Here is a 24,566-nt window from a genome sequence, read left to right as displayed (position 1 = left end):
CCTGGGCAGCTCCTTTCCTGCCCTTTAGTTATGTAGGCAAGATTAGAGAAGGAGGGGGCATGAGAAGAAAGGAAACCTAAAATCCGTGAAGGTGCACAGCACCCCGACTCCCTAAGGAACCAGTTCTGGACACGCCCCCACCACCACGAGTCAGAGTCTCCCCCATCCCCCTCCCTCTCCAGAGTCTCATCCCCCCACCCCACCTCCCTCTCCTTCTCCCTGTTCTGTTTCTTAAATAAAAATTTACTTTTTGCTCTTGCATTGGTGTTTCTCTGGTGTTGGGAACGAGGAACAGATCCTGATTTTCAAGACAATTTCACTATTTCAAAATTAAAAATAAATCTGGGGATGTGGCTTAGCACCACTGGGTTCAGTTTCTGATTTAAGAGAGAGAGAGAGAGAGAGAGAGAGAGAGAGATGACTAGCTTTTATTCTTGAAGCAGTCAGCCTGTTGAATGTCTGTTGCGTAGTAGGTCTTGGTAAATGTTTACCCCATGGAATTGAATACAGCCCGACCTTCCTAGTTAGTTTCATTTTCTAATAAGCCTTTCTTAACCTTTCAGCTGGGAAAGAGCATTCTACATTCTGGCCTGAGTCACCAAAGCTATCTCTCCCAAGTAACTAGGCTAGAGGTAGATTTTATAGTGTTTATTTCCTGGAAAATGCTGCACTCCTCCCTTGGGAGGTAGCCTGTTACAGAAGGAAATGTTTGACTTTTGAAAACAGAGGCTGGTGCCAATAGCCATTGTTTTAGGCAAGTTATTTACTTCTTGTAAGCCTCAGTTTTCTCATTTGTATTATTGAATGAGGATAAAATAATAGATAGTAAAAGGACCAGGCAGTCAGGATAAAGGGCCTCATTCAACCACAGCTGGAGGCTAACTGGTAGATAGCACCTTCAAGGCCTATTTCAAATATAAAAGACCTTGAGGCTTACCTGTGGGAACACCTCCAGCCAACTCCTTTGTCCCAAGGGTGGAAAATGGAAGATGGGGGTGAACCTGGATGGAAGTGAGCCTGGAGGGTAGCCCCGGGAGCCTTTTCAATATCTATTTTACAAAAGAATCTGCTCCATACTCTGCCCCAGAACCATATATAAACTCCTAAGCTGGCAGTCCAGAATGTTTTTTTTTTTTTTTCTGCTATAAGGTCCCTCTCTCACATGGTGGGAGTTGTCTCTTCTCACTTAAATAAATCCTGCTCTGTTTACTCTTCCCTTCCGTGATCTGTCCATGGATTTTATTCTTCAATAATCCAGGGGAAGGCCCCGGGTGGTGGCTCAGCCGTACAGCCCTTGCCTAGCACATATGAGACCCTGGGTTCGATCCTCAGCACCACATAAAAATAAATCAATAAAGAATCCAGGGGAAATTGGCAACGTGGAGAATGGAGTCTCATCTCAGAACTCCGGCTTCATCATGAGATAATTTACCTGCCTAGAAGATTTATTATGAGACTCAAATGAGATACTGTGCTTTTGGGCTGAGTTGTGGCTCAGTGTAGAGCACTTGCCTAGCACGAAAGAGGCACTGGCCTGGATCCCCAGCACCACATTAAAAAACAAACAAACAAACAAAAAAACTAAACTAAACTAAATGAGATACTGTGCTTTTATCTTAATTTCCTAGTCCCTCATACTACTGTCTTCTTCCTCTCCATGCAGACAAGATGGACAAGGAAATATGAACAAGAGTAAGTGGGGTAAGGGTGCTGGGGAATACCTGACAAGAATTAGGGGAACCAAGCAGTTAGTGTAGAAATCAGCAGTCCTGAGCTAGGGTCCCAGCCCTGCTTTGCAAAAGTATGTAACTCTCCTCTGTAGAATGGACATAATGACACCGTCTTGCAGTTTTGTAAGGATTTTAAGAGAGAATAGATGTGACTTTTCCAGCACCTAGTAGGTCCCCCATAAATAGTAGTTACTATAAATCAGGCAAGGTGGGCAGCTACCAAAGGAGGCAGATTTTAAAAGGCCGCTGAATGAGGCTTTATTGAGCTATCATTAGGGATGGAACTCTACCAGAGTGAACTGGAGAAGGATCTGAAGAGAAACCGCTTGGGAGTTCCACCGGTCTGGACTTTTATGGGGCTTACAGCAGGAAGGGAAGGTCTTGGAACAGGAAAAGGTGTTTTTGGAGTCCCTTGTCCTGCTAGAGTTGGTCAGGGGAGTTTGGCTGAACTCCAGGATTGGCCAGGGGGTCCTGATGACTGACAGGCATTAGTCAGGAGATCCTGCTGATTGACAGGCATTTCTGTGGGTGCCTGATCGGCGCCTGATAGATGTTTCTTTTCCACGTGGTCTGCTTTGTTCTAAGTCATCGCCACCGACCTGACATTTGGGACTTAGTCTAAGACATTTACCTTTTCCTTGTTTTTTGCTGTTAATCCTTTCATCCATTTAAAACACCAGCTAGGGGCTGGAGATAATAGCTCAGTTGGTAGAGTGCTTGACTTGCATGCACAAGGCCCTGGGTTCAATCCCTAGCACTGCCACGAAAACAAACAAAACACCAGCTAACTCTTCCCACTGTCTCTTGGCCCCAACCCCTCTTGAACATAGTAGCTTCCTGCTTGTCCACAATTCCTACACCCAGGCAGGGGAGGGGGGAGCTAAGACATTAAGGAAATAATTCTTAATAATTGTGAGAAAATATATTTAGATTCCTGTGTGTGTGTGTGTGTGTGTGTGTGTGTGTAAATATTTGTTAGACGTGGGTATCTCCAAATCCCAAGAGAGCAAAAATGGGGATCTCATTCAATGGAAGTCTCCGTGTGTGACTATGGCTCCATCAGGGCTCAGATCCTGGGATGAGGAAAGAGGAAGGAAAAATAAATAAATAAAAACAAAAAGAAAACAAAGAAAAGGACTGGGTCATTTAGCAGCTCCTACAATTACTCTTTCTAAACGCATGCCTGAAAAAGACCAAGCAAAAGACCAAGCTTGCTCTCGCGGGTGTGGGAGCGGGTGGGGACACCCCAGGTCGCCCACGAATTCTCACTGGGGGCGACTTGCCCCAAGTGCCAGGTTGAGCGCAAGTTGGGCTGGATCTCACGGTTCACTCACGTCGGTTCATCAGAGTGGCCACAGGAAAGCACAAGGTGGTCGTCGGGAGGTCCCCAAGCCCCTAGGGCTAAGCGAAACCCAGCGCCCCGCCCTCGCCCCGCCGGAGGCAGGACTTCAAACCTCCGGGACCGCTGCGGAGTCAGCTAGACGGCCACTCCCACAGCTGCCACCTCTGGCTCTGCGAGGGGACCCCCGCAGGGCCTGCCCTTGCGCCCCACGTGACTTCCTGAAAGCCTAGGGCACCGCCTCTCTCCAACTTAGTTTCGTTTCCTCGGCTGCCTGGGGACTGTCGTGCATCGGTCCCCTGCCGTGCTAGCGTGTCTCGTCCGGTGTCCCCAGGAGCGCCATGGCGGAGCTGTTCCTGCTGGCGGAGGAGCTGTCGTGCTCCATCTGCCTGGAGCTCTTCAAGGAGCCGGTCACCACCCCGTGTGGCCACAACTTTTGCCGATCGTGCCTGGACGAGACGTGGGCCGTCCAGGGCAAGCCGTACCGGTGCCCCCAGTGCCGCGCCGTGTCCCCGTCGCTCCCGGAGTTGCGAAAGAACACGGTGCTGTGCGCGGTGGTGGACCAGTACCTACAGGCCGAGCTGGAGCAGGCGCCCGTGGCCGACTGGACGCCACCTTCCCCTCCCGAGGTCCCCAGTCCCGCCACCCAGGTGTTCTGTGACCACTGCCTGAAAGCGGAGGCCGTGAAGACCTGCCTGGTGTGCATGGCCTCCTTCTGTCCGGAGCACTTGCGGCCACACCTCGAGAGTCCTGCCTTCCAAGACCACCAGTTGCAGCTGCCGGTGCGAAACCTGCTGAAACGAAAATGTTCTCGGCACAACCGCCTGCGGGACCTGTTCTGCCCCACACATGGCGAGTGTATCTGCCACGTCTGCCTGGTGGACCACAAGACCTGCTCTCCGGTCGCCCTGAGCCAGGCCAGCACCGATCTGCAGGTAGGGTATGGTCGGGGAGGATGCCGAGAGCGGCCTGGGCCTGCTGGGTTGTGGAGAGGGGCCACTGAGGGCATCTCTGCCATGCCACTGGGTCTTCTGAGGAGATATCTGGGTTTGCTAGTTCACAGCCATCTGGGTGACAGGCCACCTAGGCAGGTGCGTATCCCCAGTGAGGAGCTGCACTTATCGACTGTGGCCATCCCTCTGTTGCTCCCCCACAGAATAGTTTTACAGAGGAACAATTGAAGTTACAGGTGCGGTGACTTGTGCCTATCTGATGGTTTTTCTTAAGGGTTCTGAGGGTCAAAGAGGACCCTGGAGGTTCCCTCATTAAATGCTGGCAACCCCTAGGAGGTGTGTATTATTTGTTCCATTTCACAGATCAGGCAGCTGGGGTCCAGAGAAGTTAACTTAGCAAAGCCAGTGTAGCAAAGTTGCCGAGCCAGCTGGGACCCAGATTGGTTTGATACACCATTTGCAGTTTTTCCCTGGGAACTAGAATTCCAGTCTCTACAGAGTTCAGAGCGGGGAACATTCTGAGAGGCTTGAGGTCACATAAGCAAAAGTCTTGTTGGGATGGAGAGTTCTGGTGGTCAGGGAGGGTGAATGGTGTCTCAGGAAGCCCCAAATTAGAGCCACTTGAAGAGCCAGTGCTCTTACACTATGGTGTCCACCCTGCTGTGTGACTTTGACTGTGGAATTTGTCCCCGGACCTGCGTCCTTGCTGGTAAAGGGAGGAGGAACATGGTGGACTCCTAAGGGCCTCTCAGGTCTATGATGTTTTTAGTGGTTTGGGAAATCATAGGTTCCCCTTGTGGACTCAAAAGCAGAAGCTGAAGAAGTGTAAACAAACTTTTGTTATATCAAACTAAGCCCTGAAGTGTGGCCTGATTTCATCTCATTCTCCCAGGGAGAACAAGGCCTGTCCTGGGCTGTCCAAGGAGGTTTGAGACTGGGTGAACCTAGAAGGTGTGCAGTGCCAGGACTAAGGCTCCCTTAGACCACAGCCCTGCCCTGGCCTTGCTTGTCACTCTAGGTCCGAATGGGGGCTTCTTTGGACTTTTTCCCTAGGTCTTAGCAACTGGACCTCAAGGTATGTCTTTTGAATTGACCTCCCTTCTGGCACCACCAATTCAAGTTATAGATACCTGAGTCTCCACCTGTTCCCGGAAAGAACCTGCCCAGCCCTTGGAGTCAGGAGCCCTGTTTTTCTCCAGAGATGAGCAATTTGGGACAAGTCGCTGCAGATCTGAGCTTTGCTTCCTCATCTGCCAAATGGAATTGATAGCATTCCCTGTCCACCCTCAAGGGGAGCTTGAGGCTCCCCAGCTGGGAAATGATAAAAAGGGAACTGGAAATGCTAGGCTCGGAAAGTTATCATGGGGGAGGCAGTCCATAAAATGATTTACTGCAGAAAACTCCTTACATACTCTTACCATTTCTGTGACTCAGGACTGGGTAGAGGGGAACATGCTGGGTGGACAGGGAAACCCCTGCATAGCAGGTTGCCCAACTGGTCTTTCCAAGGTTCATGGGCTTATTGGTGCAGCCTGGTTCTGAAGAGGCACTTTTAGGAGGCAGAAAGCAAGTAGGGGCAGGAGGGCTTCTCAGCCTGGCTACAGCAACTGCTCCCTTTCAGCCTTTGGGACCCTGAGTTGGAGTTTGACTCAGCTTTATGTGCCAAACATATATGCTTGGCTTTTTTTTTTTAAATCCCTAAAACAGGATTCCCTGCCATTTCCTACCCCCAAGTGTCTCTTTCTGTCTCTCTCTCTCTTTTTTTCTTTTTGTTACTGGGAATTGAATCCTAGGGCACTTAACCACTGAGCCACATCCCCAGCTCTTTTTTATATTTTATTTAGAGACAGTCTCACTAAGTTGCTTAGGACCTCACTAAGTTGCCAAGGCTGACTTTGAACCTTGGATCCTCCTGTCTCGGCCTCCCGGGCCACTGGGATTACAGGCCTGCACCAGTGCGCCAGGCCCAAGTGTCTCTTTTGCTGCTGCTCACCACTTTTCAGGGCCACTCCCAGCTGGGCATTGTTCCCAGCCTTGGGTGGCTGACTCTGGTGTGGGGTGGACTCAGGACTCTGCTGCTTCCTGTGCAGAGGAACACAAGTCCTTGACCTCTGCCACAATCCTCAGACCTTCGTTTATTTTGTGTGTGTGGTGCTGAGGATTGAACCCAGGCAAGCACTTTGCTAACTGAGCTGTATCCCCAGTCCCCTGAAGTTCCTGGGCCTCTTCTCTTTGCCCTGAAGTCATGTGGGCCCCTGTGCACAATGAGGGGACTGTCATATGTGTCTGATGAATGGTGGGTGAATGGGGATCGGGGTGCAGTGCTAAGAGCAGCTTTTGGAGGTGAAACAGTTTCTAGCCTCTGGGTGTTCTGAGGTCTCCTCCATCAGATGTGCCTGGATTTGGCCTTTGGCCTTAACCCTATCTCAGTTACTGGTAATGTCCAGGTGGAAGAGCAGCGTAACAGAGGTCGAGTCTGAAACATTGATGGTGGCTTGGGCTTTCTGGGTTAAGTTCATGTGGCCTTGGCCTCTGCTTCCAGCCCTTACGTGTGACTGTCACTGGGTTGTTCAACTGTACGTTCAAGGTCAGGTTCAGCCCTGAATATCTCTAGTGGGAGTGGGAGAAGCGGAAGGAAGGGCAAAGTATGTTGAGCCAGCTTGTTGGAGGAGGGAAATGATTTCTCTTTTTCCAGAAGTTTCCAGCGTGCTCAGTTTCATAACGGGTCTATAACTTTAATATCAGCAACTTAGCTCTGCCAATTACCAGCAATGCCGTCTTGCACAGGGTGCCCATTGCTCTGAGTCTCAATGTCCTTGTCTGTGAAGGTTGGGTGATTCCTACCCAAGCCTCATAGCATTGTTCTTAGCTTTAAATGAGTTAATGTGGGTCAACACTAGAAGAGAACCCGACACACAGTAAACACACCGTAACTGCTAGCTGCCCTTATGAGGGTGGTGGCAGTGGCGATTTTTTTTTTCTCCCCATTTCTGTGCCCGAACATTTGTCTGAGAGGAAAGGATATTCATATTGATGTAGGAGACTTACCGAAATAAATGAGGATGACATTATCTCCTTTCATGTGTAATTGAGTTGTTTCCGGAGGTGGCCAGTAGTCAAGCAATTCCAAACTAGCTTAACACAACCTCAGGGCCTGAGCGATGGGCAGATGGGCAGCAGACCCTGTGGGCTGGCTCATCAGCCTTGATGGTCCCAGCCTAGGTGACCAGGTGAAGTGTGGACTCTATCTTTGTTCCCCTGCCTCTCTGAAGCTGACCACAGGATGCCCCAGCCTCCTTCTAGAATTGGCAGATGTGTCCAGGGAAGACAATCGCAGAGGTCCAGCTTACGACTCCAGGTTCCCTGCCCCAGGTTCATGGTTCGGTAGTCTTCCCCTGCTTTCCAGCATCTTTTAGCAGATCTCTCTTCTATGATATTTGTCTGCTTTTCTGGTTGTCTGAATGAAATTCATCTGCCATTACTGAAGTGGCCGCCCCAGCTCCATCTGTCTCTGTGCGAGCCTGGCTGCTCGCTGTCTCCTTGCCTCGATTCCATCAGCTGTACAATGAGGAGTAGTGAAGAAGTTCAGCATCCTGGATACTGATCCTTAGTATGTCTTGACTAGGATCCTGGCACTGTGTGGGTCCACCCAGGAGCCCTGCAAGGCTGCAACAGTTGCATCTGTTTCATGGTCAAGGAAACTAAGTGGGAGACAGTTGGACCACTGGGAGTTAGAACTTGAACCTGTTTTTTTTTTTTTAATACTTATTTTAGTTATACATGGACACAATATCTTTATTTTGTTTATTTATTTTTATGTGATGCTGAAGATTGAACCCAGTGCCTCACATGTGTGAGGCAAGTGCTCTGCCACTGAACCACATCCTCAGCCCTTGAACCTGTTTTATCTGGCTCCAAATCTTTACTTCTTTATTGACTGTACTATCCTCCTAAAAGGATGAAGGGAGGCAATAAATAGAAGTCTTCAAAGAAAGACTTGCGGTGGCAGAAACAGTGGGATAGATTTAGGGGATGGTTCCTGGTGTGGGGGCTGGGAGGGGCTGAAGAGGACCTCTCTCTCACCCTTCCTTGTTTCCTCTGCAGAAAACACTGAGGCATAAGCTAACCGTCATGTGCAGTCATATCAACGGGGCGACAAGAGCGCTGGAGGATGTAAGAGCCAGGCAGCAGAGCTTGAGGGTGAGTAGCAGTTCCCCCCACAAACGACTCCCACCCGAGAGATCTGGTTATAATACCAACTCTATTATGTACTAAATTTTGTGGCCTGGGGCACCATGGCAGATCTTGGAGCCTTAGTTTTCCATTCTGATCAGTGGAATCACAACTCCTCACAAAAGATCCAGAATTGCACAAAGGGCACTTTGTTAGGGACTTGTGGAGAGAAGTGTGTCTTGGGTAGCAACAAGACAGGAGGATCCCCAAACTCCAAGGCAGGGTGTATGTGCTAAACTAGGCAAAAATGGCCCGCGGCTAACTGGAATGCACCTGTCCTTTTTAGAAACTATCACCATGCCCAACATCTGTTAAGTAATGAATGGTCTAGGGGGTTGGGGGCTGTAGCTCAGTGGTAGAGCACTTGCCTAGTGTGTGTGAGGCACTGGGTTCGATCCTCAGCACCACATAAAAGTAAATAAAGGTTTAAGAAAAAATGAATTTTTTTTTTTTTTTGGTCATGCTGGCGATTGAACCCAAGGCCTTGTGCATGTGAGACAAGCACTCTACCAACTGAGCTATATCCCAGCCCTTAAAAAAAAAAAAAAAAAAAAAAAATTACTTAAATACTTAAGAGAAAGAAAAAAACCAATGTAGGCATTAGTGTGGCCAGCACAACATGCTCGGCTGACTACCTTAATGACTTTGACCCTTAGGGTTTGGGGTGTGTGCCAAACTGGCATTTATTATGACCAAGATAACAGAAGTCACATCAGGCTGGCTGTCTCCACTGGGTCCCCATTACGTCTTTGTTATAGCCTAGAAAGGGGGAGCAGGAAGATGACAAGTGGTTTCCTTCTCTTGTCTCCTTTTAAGCAAGAGACACAGTATGGCACATATAACTTCCCTCGTGGGAAAGAGCTTGGTTATATTGCAAAGCCTAGCTGCTGGAGAGTGTGAGAAATGTAGTCTGGGCGGCTGCGTGCCCGCCTGAAACTCCAGGGGTGTTCTCTTCCTAAAGGAAAAGGTGAGCGTGAACATTGGAGCGCACTGGTAGTAGTCTGTCCCTCCCTGTGGGTTTGTCACGTTGGATGCTGAGCTATTGAAGTTATCCAAGATGTTAAGGCTCCTAAAGCAGCATGAACAAATAAATGGAAACCTTCCATGTGATTTTAAATTAACATGAGAAACACAGGAAATCATTTCATTTTGATTTTTTTTTTTTTTTTTTGCAGCACAGAGAATCAAACCCAGGACATCATATGTGTTAGGCAGGCACTTTGCCACGGACTTACATTCCCAGGATACAATTCATGCTGGGCACAGTGGTGCATACCTGTAATTCCAGCGGCTCTGAGGCTGAGGCAGGAGGATCATGAGTTTGAAGCCAACCTCAGCAATTCAGTGAGACCCTGTCTCTAAATGAAAAAATGAAAAGAACTGGGGGTGAAGCCCAGTGGTTAAGCATTCCTGGGTTCAGTTGCTGGCACTGTAAATAAACAAACTAATAAATAAAATGTGTTAGTCAGATATTTTGCATTCCTGTTTGGGAATCTATGTCTTTGACCTCTGATGTGCATTTCAAACTTATAATACATTTCTCAACTTATACTTGTCACGTTTCATTTTTTTCCCCCTGTGATGGGATCTTGTTATGTTGCCCAGGCTGGCCTTGAATTCCTGGGCTCAAGCAGTCCTCCTACCTGAGCCTCCTGAGTTGCTGGGACTATAGGTATACATTGCTATACCCAGCTTGGTTTTTAGTGTTTTCAAACAAGGCTGCTTATGAACATTCTTTTTTTTTTTTTTTTTTTAGTTGTAGATGGACACAATATCTTTTTTTATTTGTTGTTTGTTTTTATGTGGTGCTTCGGCTTGAACCCAGTGCCTCACACCTGTAAGGCAGGCGCTCTACCACTGAACTACAACCCCAGCCCCTGAACATTCTTTTTTTTTTGTACTGGGGATTAAACCCAGGGGTGTTTAACCACTTAGCCGCATCCCTAACCCTTTTTAATATTTTATTTAGAGACAGGGTCTTTCTAAGTTGCTGAGATGGCTTTGAGCTTCTGATCCTCCTGCTTCAGCCTCCCGAACTGCTGAGATCAATAGGTGTGTGCCACCGCACCTGGCTTATGAACATTCTAGAGTGTGACTCTGGAGTAGGTGTCCAATGATTTTTCTAGAGTGTATTCCTAGGATTAGAGCTGGGTCTGGATTGTGAGCACTTCATATTGAGTAGGTGTTGCCCAGTGGCGCCCCAAGGCCGTCGTGCCAGTTTGTGCTCCAACAGAGTGCAGGCACGAGGACCTAGAGCCCTCATCCCACTGACCCTTGACCCTTGGGACTGCAACCTTAGCCTTTTTGCCTGATGGGAGTCCTCTTGCCTTGGGCCTTTTAGGAGGCTGCAAACAAGAAGATGGAGCAGGTGAGACAGGAATACACGGAGATGAAGATTCTCATTGAGGCCTCCGAGGCCAGCGCCACCCGCAAGCTAAAGGAAGAAGAGAAGAGGGTCGTCAACAAGTTTGACTCCATTTACCAGATTCTCCTCAAGAAGAAAAATGAGATCCAGACCCTGAAGGAGGAGATCGAGAGCAGCCTGGTGAAGAGGGATGAGTTCGAGTTTCTTGAGGTGGGTGTGCCAAAGACTCCTTCTGCCAGTGTGTGCTCCCACAGAGTGCAGGCAGGATACCTAGAGCCCTCACCGGGGTGTGGTCACAGAGGCACCTGGCGCATTGGAAGCATCCCCGAGACACCTGTTGTGTTCATTTTCTCGCTGAGCCACAACTTATCCCGAACTGAGGCGCTTAGGAGAATTTATATTTATTTACTCTGAGTTTCCCTGGCCCAGGATCTGGGTATGACTTTGTGACTTGTCTGCTTAGGGTCTTTCAAGGTCACAGTCTGGGTGTTGGCTGGACTGTATTGATTTGGAGCTTAGGGTTATCTTCCAGGCTCACCTGTTGTTGGCAGAATTTACTTCCTTATGGTTATAGGATTTAGGCCCCTATGTTCTTCCTCCCCCCACCCCCCCCTTCCTTCCTTCAGTTGAACCCAGGGACACTTTAACCACTGAGCCACATCCCCAGCCCAATTTTGTACTTTTTGTATTTTTTATTTTTTTGTAGTTGTAGATGGACAGAATGCCTTTAATAAAGACAGGGTCTCACTGAGTTGCTTAAGGCCTCATTAAGTTGCTGAGGTTAGCTTTGAACTCAAGATTCTCCTGCCTTAGCCTCCCAAGCCACTGGGATTACAGGGGTGAGCCACCACGCCCGCCTAGGTCCCTACTTTAGTGCTGGCTGTCTGCCGAGGCCTTCTCTCAACTTTGCAGTTTATTATGTCAAGTCAGCAGGAAAATTTCTCCATCTAGGGAGTCCCTGTTCCTCTTTTAAGGGCTTTTTAAAAAAAAATATTTATTTTGTAGTTGTTGGACACAATACCTTTTTTTAAAAAAATATTTATTTTTTAGTTGGACTCAATATCTTTATTTATTTTTATGTGTGCTGAGGATTGAACCCAGGGTCTCCTGTGTGCTAGGCGAGCGCTCTACCCACTGAGCCACAACCCCAGCCCCTTTTAAGGGCTTTTATCTGCAGCTGCCTGGCCTGTCTGAGTAAGGCTCAGTCCACATTTATCTGGTCCCTTTGGTACTATAGGACTCAACTTAGTGACTCTCCTTTCCCAGCAAAGCATCCCTGTCCATCATCAGGTCTGGGATTAGGGCTGCTTCTCTAGAGAGGAAAGGTCCTGTGTCTTCTGTGCTTTGACAGCCTCAGCTGGCAGAGTGGATGTACCTCAGGAGACCTCTGTCCCAACTGAGTTTGTGCCACCCGGTCACACATAGGTGTGACCATACACACATAGGTGGTGTGGGCAGGCCACTTGTCATGTCTAGACCTCAGTTTCTCCATCTGTAAGAGGAGTGTCCTTTGAGGTCTATTCTAGCTCTAGGTCTTAAAGGGGTACTTTATTAAAGCCTGGTGACCTTGGACCTGAAATTTGAGCAGGCCTGTTGGACTTCAGACCTGCAGTCACAGGAAGCTGCTCAAGGGATCGCTGAGGACTGAGCTCAGGTGCCGGCTTCCCCGGAGCTACCTGCCCTTAACCTCTTGGTTTGTTGCAGAAAGCGTCAAAACTGCAAACAGTCTCTACGAAGCCAGTCTACATCCCCAGGGTGGAGCTGGACCATGAGCTGATCAAGGGTGTCTACCAAGGTGCCTTAGAGGTCAAAAACCAGCTAAGGCAGTCCCTGGCACAGTCCCAGGAGAAGAAGCCCGAGGATTCCATCAGCTCAGGTAACTTCAGCAGCAACCACACAGGGTCCTGAACCTGGTGGGTCTCTGCCTCGGAGTGGGAGAGGGGGCATGGTCCAGAGCTTGGGAGCAAGTTTCAGAGGTCCTGAAACAGCTGCCTGAGATTAGAGGAGTCTCTGCTTCATCCTGACATCAAGCCATTCTTTTAAAAAGACTTGGGGACTCTATGATCTGATGGGACTCTTTGAATGGGCTTCTTTTTGTCTGATCTTGAGGCCAATTCAGATGGGTTTTAAATGGGTGCTGGCTGGGTTGTCAGTGTGTTTGGTGGGGAAGTGGCTAGTTTGGGGGTCAAAGAAACTGGAATTCCCCCTGACACCACTTTTCTTCCCCCATATCCAATCCATAGCCAGATTTCACTTGAACTCAGGGGCACTCAACCACTGAGCCACATCCCCAGCCCTATTTTGTATTTTATTTAGAGACGGGGTCTCACTGAGTTGCTTAAGGCCTCACTTTTGCTGAGGCTGACTTTGAACTCATGATCCTCCTGCCTCAGACTCCCAAGCTGCAGGGATTACAGGCATGTAGCACCTTGCCTGGCCTGTGCCTATTTCTTGGTGGAGGTGTCTTGCTGTGCCCAAAGCAGAGCCTGGTACATAATAAATCTCTATTGTATAATCATGGTTGGGCTTGAACTCTAGCTTGGCCAGCTGAACATCCTTGCAGAAGAAATATGGAACAGATGATGGCGAGGCTGCTTCGTGGAGGTTATTTGTCAGGGCCAAAGCTGTTGAAGCCTGGTCTGCAAGAGGAGGGAGGGGAGAGAGGAGAACTAGCAGGCAAGGAACTAATGCTGACAGAGACTTCACTACCTGCTAGGAGCTGTGGTCTCACCAGGAGTGAGCCGGAGTCATCCCCAATGCCAAAGCTCAGAGAGGTCTCAGAGGTTGTAGAGATGGGTGATGGTGAACAGTCTTCACCTCAGCTACATTTTAAGCAGAGAAAAAGAGGGAACACACAGAACTGCTCCCTCTATTACCTTTTTATTCTCTCTTGCAAGTAATTGGATGAGGAAGTCAGAAATGGCTGGTTATGCTGGGTGCCATGGTGCACATCTGTTTCCCAGCAACTGGGGAGGACGAGGCAGGAATATTGCAAGTTCCAGACCAGCCTTGGCAAGGCCCTGTCTCAAAAAATTAAAAAGGGGGGATGGGGATGTGGCTCAAGCGGTAGCGCGCTCGCCTGGCATGCGTGCGGCCCGGGTTCGATCCTCAGCACCACGTACAAACAAAGATGTTGTGTCCACCGAGAACTAAAAAATAAATATATTAAAAAAAAATTAAAAAGGGCTCTGTGGCATGTGCCTGTAATCCCAGGGGATCCGGAGGCTGAGGCAGGAGGATCTCAAATTCAAAGCCAACTTCAGCATCTTAGCGAGGCACTGAGCAACTCAATGAGGCCCTGTCTCTAGATAAAATATTTTTAAAAAAGGGCTGGGATGTGGCTCAGTGTGGTTAAGGGCCCTTGGGTTCAATCCCTATTATCAAGAAAGAAGAAGAGAAGGAGGGAAGGAAAGACTGGCTGGCTGCATAAATGCTCTCTTCTCCCTCCATGGCAAAGTTGGCTTCTGAGGTTGGGGTGGGAGGAGGAGCCACATACATTCAGTCCTTCTCTGGCACAGATGACTCTGGAGACCATGGCACCCAGTCTACAAACAAACCCTCGAACCCTGGGAAAAAGTCCTCACGTAAGTAGCCCCACCTTGTTCCTGGCGTCTGCATGGCTGTGACTGGCTGGTGCTTTGGCTGACACAGGGGTCACCGCTCCTTCCAGATGGCCGTAGCTCATTCCACACCACCACAGGGCCTGGGGCCTCTGTTGGATACAAGTTTGGCTACAGACCCAGAGGAAGGGCAGTGCAGGGCTGCACTGCTGCAGGAGTGCTCTTGGGCCAGGAAGGAGGGCTTGTCCACCTGCATTGGATATTTGGACTGTCTGGAATGGAAGGTTACCAAAGCTGGTGTTTGTTTAAAAACATTGGCTACACCCAAGTCCTGCTGGCCTTTGGGCAGAGCCCTAGAGGAGATGAGATGGACCGGGTCCTGATGAGCAGAGGAGGCCATACCTCTCTCAGTCTCTGCTCTGTAATATGCTTCAGCTGTTTTAGCATTTCTTGCCCCTTTTCAATATTGCCCCTCTCCTTCTCCTCCACTGAGCCAATTTGGAAAAATGACAGAATGATACTCTAGAAATTTTTCAGAGCCATGGAAGTTAAACTCAGGAATGAATTGAAGTTCTTCTATGTTGAAAGCGGCTCAGAATAAACTGGCTGATGTGAGGGAGTAGGTAGGGAGAGAGCAGACCTGTCACTGTGTGTAAAAACACCTGAGAGAGGTGACTATCGGGAAGGAGCCTGTGCCTTAGGCTGCGTCCCAAGGTGCTGGTCTTTTGGGAGTGGGTTGGGGAGGGGGTAGAGGTGAGGAAATGGGGCTCCTGAGAAAGACTGTGAAGTGTGTGGGGAAGGGGGCATGGAGCCATGTGGGGCCCAGGGGATCTGGTGGGGGTGGGGTGGGGGGGGGTGGAAGCCATCCGGAGAAGCTCAGCCTATCTGTATGTAAAGTGTCCCTGGCAGTATTTTCCAGTGATGGGCAAGGTGACAGAGGGATGGATCCTTCTAGAAGCCCACTTGAATGTGCTCTGGAATCACTTGGGGCTTGCACACCACAGATGGCTGGGTCTCACCCCTGCACTTTCTTGCGGGTCTGGGGTGGGGTCCAAGATTTTGATGGCGTTTTTTACAGGATACTAGGTGACACAGGTACTGCTGGTTTGGGAACCACACATGGAGAATCAGGGTTTTAGTCCACTCATTTCCTATAGGCATACACTCCAAATATATTTTTTTTAGTTGTAGATGGACACAATCTTTATTTATTTTTGTGCAGTGGTGAGTGAGGATCAAACCCAACCCCTCACATGTGCTAGGCAAGTGCTCTACCACTGAGCTACAACCCCAGCCCAAGTATTTTGAAAAGACTGTTGTGATATTTGAGAAGTTTTTATTTTGGACTGACTTCTTGTTTCTTTGTTAGTTTAAGCTGTAGATAGACACAATACCTTTATTTTTATGTGGTGCTGAGGGTAAAACCCAGTGCCTCATGCATGCTGGGCAAGCGCTCTACCACTGAGCTACAACTCCAGCCCCTTAATTTTTGTTTTGTTTTTGCAATACTGGGGGGTTGAACCCAGTGGCACTCTTGTCACCAAACTATACCCCCAGCCCTCTTTTATTTATTTATTTATTTTTTGGTACTGAGGATTGAACCCAGGGGCACTTTACCATCGAACCACATCCCCAGCCCTTTTTTATGTTTTATTTACAGACAGGGTCTCACTTAAGTTGCTTAGGGGCTCACTAAGTTGATGAGACTGGCCTTGGAACTTGCCATCCCCCTGTTTCAGCCTCCTGAGAGTATAGACTATATTATTTACAGACAGGGTCTTGCTAAGTTGCTGAGGCTGGCTTTGAACTCATGGTCATCCTTCTTCAGCTCCTGAACCACTGTATTTACAGGTGTGCACCACGATACCCAGATCTTTTAAAAAATTAAAACATCCCAGCTTTATTTGAAGTGTTATGGCATTGTGCTTTAAGATAGATCAATTGTGAAATTTTCTTTTCCAGAAGAAAAGAAAACCAAGAAACATAGTAAGTTGGGTTCACCCCTCGCTTCTGGTGTTGACACTGGCGCTACTGCTGCCTCTGCCTCGTCCAGCCAGACTTTCAGCTTCGGAGCCCCTGGACAGTCAGTGGAAATGAAATCATCCCCAGATGGTGCGTCATCATGACCAAGGGCCAGTGGGGTGTCCGCTCTGAATTTGCCCTGAAAACTGCTCTCTGTTTCCTCTCCCAGATGCAGCCAAAACCACCACCTTGTCAAGTGCCATGACCATCAAGACCAAGGTGTTGGAAAACTTCTTAGCCAAGACCAGATCTGAGCTCTTAGAGTGTGAGTAGCTTGGTGGTGGGAGCGGAAGAGCCGGTGAGTGGGTGGGTGGGGAGGATCCAACCATCTAATAGGTAGTATCAGGGAAAGATCTAGAAGTGAGAGCTTGAGGGGACCCCTCGTAATTCCCAGCTTGGGGTGGTGTCTTCTCAGATTTTGTTAAGGTCATCTTGGACTACAACACCGCCCACTACAAAGTGGCTCTGACCGAGAACTACACCACCGCCTCCGTGGCTGACGTGCCCCAGAAGTACCGGCCGCACCCCCAGCGGTTCACGTACTGCTCTCAGGTGCTGGGTCTGCACTGCTACAAGAAAGGGATCCACTACTGGGAGGTGGAGCTGCAGAAGAACAACTTCTGTGGGGTGGGCATCTGCTATGGCACCATGGACCGCCAGGGTCCCGAGAGCCGTCTGGGCCGCAACAAAACCTCCTGGTGCGTGGAGTGGTTCAACAACAAGATCTCCGCCTGGCACAACAACACGGGGAAAACGCTGCCCCCCACCAAGGCCACGCGGGTGGGCGTGCTCCTCAACTGTGACCACGGTTTTGTCATTTTCTTTGCTGTCTCTGACAAGTTCCACATGATGTATAAATACGTCGTGGACTTCACCGAAGCTCTGTACCCGGCCTTCTGGGTGTTCTCGGCGGGTGCCACGCTCTCCATTTGCTCCCCAAAGTAGGCAGGCCCTTGGGCCAGCTGCCTGAGGAGCACTCAGGTGGGACTCCTTGGAGAACTTCCCTGAGTTCCCTGGGAGGATGGGGAGGGAGCGGGTGGGAGATGGGATGGGAGGAAGGAGGTAGCCAGGGGAAGAGGGTGGGGTGATTGTGTTGTGGACAGGAAGCTTTTCCTTCTACTTCCTGGTGCCCATCTGGGCAGGGCCACCTCCTTCTGACTGTTTCAGGAAATCTCCAGGCTGCTGGGGAGCCTGGGCAGAGTTTTGGGAAGTCAAGTCATTAGTGCCCAATTGCTCTTGTGGAAGACATATACTACTCATGGCAGTTTCCTTCTTAGGCCAGGGGCTGACTCTTGCTCTCTGGGGTAGCCTTCTGTCTTCTAGAGTCATTGAATTTCGATATATATATTTTTTTCTCTTTTTGGTGCTAGGGATTAAACCCAGAGCCTCGCACATGCTAAGCCCAGGTTCTGTCACCGAGCCACACACCCAGGCTGAATTTCAACATTATATTCTCTCAGCTCTCCGCATGTTGGGCTCTGTCTCCTGGCTGTTATCTGTGCTGGAGGGAAACCATGGGTAGCTCTTCTCCACCTGGACCAGAGTTTCCCAGAGAAACAGTGGTTTCCCTCCCGTGAAGGACAGCCCTGCTTCCCGCCTTATCATGTTCCCTTCATGACCCCATCCGTGATTTAAAAATCTTCATTTGAGGGCTGGGGGTGGGGCCCAGCATGATAGCACTTGCCCCTGGGTTTGATGACCAGCACCAAAAAAAAAGTTCAGTTGAACAGCCTGTGTTGAATTTGTGGTGGAGGGAAGGTCAAGGTGACCCAGATCTACTTGGAATGGATATCGCTTCCAGCCTTAACAAGGGACATCTGGTCAAAAGCTTTGGCTGTTGCTGCAGAGCCTTGCTGGAGGCCTTGTCTCCTCCAATGGCTTGGGCTACCCGGCAAGACGGACCCTGGCCTGGGTTAACAGAGGTGGGGTGGCTTTGCTCTTACTGCGGCGTCTTGCCATGACAGCTCTCCTTGGCAGTAGCGTTCCCTCCCCCACAGTGTAGACATTGGACTGCCTGCTGCAGATGCCACTGTGGCTAGCTCTGCCACACACGCAGCCACAGCAGGCATCTGAAGTCCGCCACCATTCAGGCCATGCATGGCTGCTGCATGGACCAGACTCAGTCACCTGTTGGGGTGGCTACCTATGACCAAAGGGCCTTTTAGCAGGCCCAGCAGGAGACGGCAACATTCCCATTTATTCCTGGCCATGGGCTACAGACACAGCTCTGGCCCGCTCCTCAATCCTGTTGTTGACCTTGGTTCCTTCTGCTATCTTCCTCATTTGAGCCCATTCCAGATACTCAAATTGACCAGGTTAGAGGTCAGGAAGACTTGTTCGAGGATCAGTGTTTGGCAACACAGATGAGTGGCTATTTTCCCTGTAGTGTTTTATGCAGTGAAAATAACCCAGTACATTAAGGGGCAGGAGTGAACGGATTTCAGAATTTCCCCCAATCTCCTTATATCCTGCTGTCAGGATGGAAGTTCCGACCCCCAAAATGTGAGGGGAGCTTCCTGAGTCTGGCTTCTTAAGAAGTCACCATTGGGGAAAATAGGGACTCCAGACCTTATATATAGATATTTGAGAATTTTAACACATCTCAGGCCTTGTGCTGGAATTCCTGGGAGACTCCGAGCAGCACTTGAGATTCCTGACAGATGTATGATCCATCATCTCCCAATGATCTCCATTCCTTGGGAGAAAAGATAATCATCTTAGGGAAGATCTCCCTGCCATAGCTGGTATGTGTGACTTTCAAAGTTTTCTTACTGGCTGGGCATGTTGACACATGCCCATAATCCCAGCGACTTGAGAGGCTGAGGAAGGAGGATTGCAAATTTGAGGCTGACTTTAGCAACTTAATGAGTAACTTAGCAAGCCCTCAGTAACTTGGCAAGACCTTGTCTCAAAGTAAATGAAAAGGGCTGGGGGTGTAGCTCAGTGGTAGAGCACCCCTGGGTTGAATCCCTAGTACCCTCCTCCCCCCAAAAGAAGTTTTCTTCCTTGCTACATAGAAGAAAAGTTCTTTGATGCTTCTCTACTTCAAAGGTGTTCACAAGTATCTTTGTTGATCTGGAGTCAATGCATACTTGAGAAACAGCTGGGCTCAGAGGAGTAGAAAGTGCAAGAGGAATCCAGGACTCCTGCTAGGGCTCTCCTCTGCAGAAATGAGGGGGTGCTTCATGGCAAATGAGCAGCAGGAGTCCCTCTGCATGAGCGCCATCTAGGTGACTAGTGCTTAGCTCTGTGCAAGGTCGTTGGAGATGTGACCTGAGGAGTGGGTGTTAGCTGTCCTGACCCACCCACTCCATTTGCTGTGGTAAAACTTTACATTATCCAGCCTTGCGGGGCCACTGCGTGCACTGAAGACCCTAGAGTGGGAGGAACCTTTGTATCCACCTGTCTTCTCATTTTTCAGAATAAGATGAGAAGGTAGAGGATGACTGTTCTGCACTTGTACCATTCCATCATGGAGGAAATAACTCCTCACCTGTGTGATGGGGAAACCCTGGTATCCTGCAGAAGTATCCAAAATTCCCAGAAATACTAACATGAAATCAAAATCCTATCTTAGTCGGAGATACTGGGAACTGGCCTTCCATCACCCTGGTCATGATAAACCAAAGGTTAAGGTCAGGTCTTTGTGTTATTCAAGACTGCCTGGCCAGTTATGTCTGTTTTAATTACTCTTCAATCAAACTGTGATCTGTATCTAATACTGATATGTTATCTCTTACCTGACTCCCCCACATCCTTACTGATTTTAATTAATGTCTGTCATTTTTTGAAAAAAATTTTAGTTGATTCTTTTTATGTGTGTAGGTGGGTACTAGGGATTGAACCCAGGGGCACTTAACCACTGAGCCACATTCCCAGCCATTTTTACTTTTAATTATGGGATAGGGTCTTGGTAAGTTGCTTAGGACCTTGCTGTGTTGCTAAGGCTGGTCTTAAACTTTTGATCTTCCTGGCTTGGCTTCCTGAGTCACTGGGATTACAGGTTTGTGACACTGTGCCCAGCTTTATTTGATTCTTTAAGAAAATACAGCTAGGGGATTGGGGTTGTGACTCAGTAGTAGAGCACTTGCCTCATATATGTAAGGCCCTGGGTTCAATCCTTAGCACCACGTAAAAATTGTGTCCACCTACAACTAAAAATCTAAAAGAAAAGAAAATACAGCTATAAACGGGGCTGATGCGTCTTAGAAATTTTGAATGCAATAAAGTGGTGTTTGGTGTGTATTTTCTCGCACCTTGGTGCAGACAGGTAAAAAACAATCCTTGTCCATCATGCTGGACTCAACAGATGATGTGTACCATGCCTGAAGGCTATCGCCAAGTGGCCCATTTGTCCAGATTCCACCCAGCCACTCCCAGACCTCTGAGGCCTGGTTAAAGAGTTCTCAGACTGACAGGATGTCTGACCTCAGCTTCCGGAGAATGCCAGGGTGAAGGATCAATAAAAGGATAAGCCACACAAGAAAAATGGGTGAATAGTGTTTCGAATGGAGGGCTCACTGTTTTCTTCTTTCTACTGTTGCCTACATTTCAAAAAATTGCGTAATAAAAAGTGAAACAGAAAACAGCCCAGATCATTTTGCAAGCCCTGTTTTAGTGGGTTTTAACCTTGTTTGGGTAGGAGGTGTGCATTCGAAGCTGTTGTATATTAAAGAATTTAACTGGCTTTTCTTCCTGGTTACTCAGAGGAGGGATTTGAAGTCTTTGGGATTTTCTGAGTAGGAGGAGTGTCTGTTATTCCCGAGCCCCTTGGATGGCACCTGAGTTTGTACTAAGAAACGAGATGACTCAGGATGTGATGAGAGGGTTGGGCCCTTGAGCCAGCTGACTCAAGGAGGGAGGGCAGGGCAGGGGTCCTGGGGATAGAGTTCAATCATGTGGCCAATGATCCAGTGATTTACTCATTCCTACCTACATAATGGAATTCCAGTAAGATAACCTGGGCACAGATGCGCGGTGGACTCCCGGGGGTTGAGCACCTGGCTGGGCTGGGAGGATGAGGGGCCCTGATTCCATGAGGACGTGGCAGGGAAACTTTGTATTTGAGACACTCCCAGACTTTGCCCTGTATTTTTGTCTGGTTCTGATTTGTCCTTTATAAATAAAATTGTAATACATATAATGCTTTCCTGCTTCTGTTGTTACTTGACCCTAATCTCGTACTGCCTAGGTGAGCCAGCTGAATTTCTGCCCCCTCTATAATCTTTTTTGTCTTTGAGGACAGGATACCTGTGTTATACTCCAGGCTCTATGGGCAGTGACCAAACAGACTCCATTTTACCTGGAGACTCCATGTCATACAAAAAATGCTTCTCCCTTGGGAACACCCCGCCTCTGTACCCATCAGCAGTTGCTTAGTATAGCATGTTTGGCAACACAAAATGGCAGTTCTTATACAATGTAAAATTGTTCTTTTTTTTGGTTCCCATTTTTCTTGGGCAATGTACCCTGTCAGAGAATGATTGTCTGGACGTGAGTTAACCATTTTTTTTCACTTGAACTTAACACAGGGTCATTTTGACCCACTTCCCCTTCTGCTTATGATTTTAGATCTCATGATGTTTGTTTCTGGCTTTGAATCATAGCAACAGCCACTGAAGATTAATGTGGTTTTGGAATATAAAGGTGTGCTCTAACCCTGGAGGTCAAAGGGTGGAGACTTGCCGCCTGCCCCTTGGTCCTCCAGCTGCAGAATCCCGAACACCAGCAGGGGAATAAAGATGGTTCCATTTCCTGCTCTAAGACTGACTCAGGTGGTTTAGAGTAATCTCACCGTAACACCTGCAGGCTAGAAGTTCCTCTTCAGGTAGGCTTACCAAAACTGGGTGGATCTAAGACAACTGCTAGAAAGATCCCAGACAACCTCTAACTTGATTTATAATCCCATTTACATGCTAAATGACACCCCCCACAACGCACCATGACAGTTCACAACTGCCAACTGCCGTGAGGATGACCAAAAAGAATTATGAAGGGAGGGAAATGAGGTGGTCTTAGAATTCCCAGATCGTCCCCAGCTACTCCCAGAACATGGGTGAATTTTGTTCCCATTTATTGGCTCTTCCTCTCATGTCCTTAACCCTCTATCTGTAGCCTCCTGACACCCCCGCTTCTCTTTGCCAGGAATAAACCCCTCAGGGCTCAATATGCATCCATCTTATTATTGGTTCCACATTCCCAGAGGGACAAAGGACCCTGTTTAGGATCAAATATTGGTGACACTGCTCTCTAGCGAATGACTCCTATTCTGAGGGAGGTCACAGTAATCTCCTGTCCTGGGATCCCCAGAGTGGGGCTGATGTCTGAAGTGAGGACCGTCTTGGGCTCTATCCCTCTCCTGTGGCACCTGATCTAACTCTGGGTGGCTATGGGCCCATTGTTCTGCAATACACCTGTCAGAACAGATGATGGGACCAGCTAGCTTTGAATAAGCCCCTTTGACCAACCTGTCAGAACAGTCTGCTGGTGTCGGTGTGGGTGTGCGCACGCGCACGTGCGCATGTGCTTGATACTGGGGGTTGAACCTGTTATGGCTTAGGTGTGGTGTCCCCCAGAAAGACATGTGTGGGATGATGCAAGGTTTGGAGGGGAAATGACTGGACTATAGCATTAACCTAATCAGCAAATTAATCTGATAGTGAAGCCAGATTTAAACTCAGGTAGTCAGTATAGTTAGATAAATCCGGGTCTAATACCGAGTGAAATCTAAAATGGAGGCCATGCTGAGAATGATTCCAGGAAACTCTGGACAACTCATGGAATGTTAACGAAGTCCCGAAAAGGCCCTAGGCCAAAGTCCACCCCAAAGAAGTGTTAATAAACAGCCCCCAGCAAACTTGAAGGTGCTGACTCAGAAGTCCTTCCTGACCAGATTACTTCTTTGGCCCACCTGTGTCTGGCCCACCTGTGTCCCACCCCTCGGGCCTTTCAACCTACATTCCATCACCAAAACTATAAAAAGGGGAGACAACAGCCCTTCCACGGATTCCACCTCTTGGGTCCCCTTCTTCCTCTGGGAGAAGTCTTTTCTGCTGTCCTTTAATAAACTTCTAATTTCTACTCTGACCTTGCCTCGGTGTGCTTCTTCGGTGTTATTCTTCAACATTGGGGAAGCAAGAACTCATCACTGGTCAACAGCTGTAACAATAGGATTAACTGGGTGGTGGTGGTGGGGCAGGTGGGGTGTGGCTGGAGGAAGTGGTTCATTGGGGGTGTGGCTATGGGGTATATATTTTGTATCTTGAGAGGGGAATCTCTCTCCCCCTCCCTCCCTCTCCCCCTCTCTCCCTCTCCCCCTCCCCCTCTCCTCCTCTCTCCATTCTTCCTGCCCCCTCAGCCTCCCCCTCCCCTGTCTCTCTCCTTCCTGATCATGTGAGCTGCTTTCTTCTGCCATGATGTTCTGCCTTACCTCCAGCATCTAGGAATGGAGCCAGCCTTCTATGGACCAAGACCTCTGAAACCGTGAGCTATCAAATAATCTTTCTTCCTCTACAGTTGTTTTGGTCAGGTCTTTGAGTGGCAGAAGCAAAAAAGCTGATTAAAACAGGTTCCCCATGTGCTTTACCACTAAGCTATATCTGTCCCCTGTCCATTTTTTTTCCAATTTTTATTTATTTATTTATTAATATCTTTAGTATTTAGTTGTAGATGGACAATACCTTTATTTATCTTTATGGGGTGCTGAGGCTCGAACCCAGTGCCTCACACATGCTAGGCAAGTGCTCTACCACTGAGCCACAACCCCAGCCCTTACTTGTTATTTTTAATGTTTTATGTTGAGACAGGTTCTTGCTAATTTGCGGATGCTGGCCTGGGACTTGGGATCTGCCTGCCTTGGCCTCCCGAGTCACTGGGATGACAGGTGTGTGTGTGCTGTTCTTTAATGTCCCATGTTTTCTTCTCTCTCATCCCTGCCTCGTCTTGCAGCTTTTTCTCCTCACTGTAGCCACAAAAGTGCTCAGAATGTCAGTGACAGAATGCTCCTCCCATTCAGAGATACCACTTCCAGTGGCCTGGGACACTTTCTAATTTCTGGGGACATTCAAGGTAGGGCTGGGGATGTAGCTCAGTTGGTATAGAGTGCTTCCCTCACACGCACAAGGCCCCAGCACCCCCCCCACACACACACACAAACACACACACACACTCACAGAGAGTTCAAGGCAGTAATCTATGACTCCTCAAAGTCCCCTGTGGTCTCATGGAGTGGCCCACTGGCCAGGGTTGAACTGCCTCTCTCATGGTCTTACATGTTTTTTCACCAGTTCTCCCTCCCTCTCTTCCTTCCTTCCTTCCTTACCTTTTTTTTTTTTTTTTTTGGATACGGGGAGTTGAATCCAAGGA

At 48.6% G+C, this 24,566-nt stretch overlaps 1 protein-coding gene across 1 annotated transcript; it reads left to right on the top strand.

Moving 5' to 3' along the window:
- Nucleotides 1-3,326: 3,326 nt before the first annotated feature.
- Nucleotides 3,327-21,345, top strand: Trim25 (tripartite motif containing 25). The gene is made up of 8 exons (XM_076871540.2): nt 3,327-4,004; nt 8,127-8,222; nt 10,597-10,830; nt 12,325-12,496; nt 14,139-14,204; nt 16,143-16,292; nt 16,372-16,467; nt 16,618-21,345. The coding sequence occupies exons 1-8, from the start codon at nt 3,411-3,413 to the stop codon at nt 17,145-17,147; spliced, it is 1,938 nt and encodes a 645-aa protein (XP_076727655.1). The 5' UTR covers nt 3,327-3,410; the 3' UTR covers nt 17,148-21,345.
- The last annotated feature ends 3,221 nt before the right edge of the window (nt 21,346-24,566 follow it).

The sequence above is a fragment of the Callospermophilus lateralis genome, chromosome 11, assembly GCF_048772815.1.
Source record: "Callospermophilus lateralis isolate mCalLat2 chromosome 11, mCalLat2.hap1, whole genome shotgun sequence".
NCBI classification, from domain to species: domain Eukaryota; kingdom Metazoa; phylum Chordata; class Mammalia; order Rodentia; family Sciuridae; genus Callospermophilus; species Callospermophilus lateralis.
The sequence above is the reverse complement of the archived record's forward strand: the minus strand, read 5'-3'. Positions and strand labels throughout refer to the sequence as shown.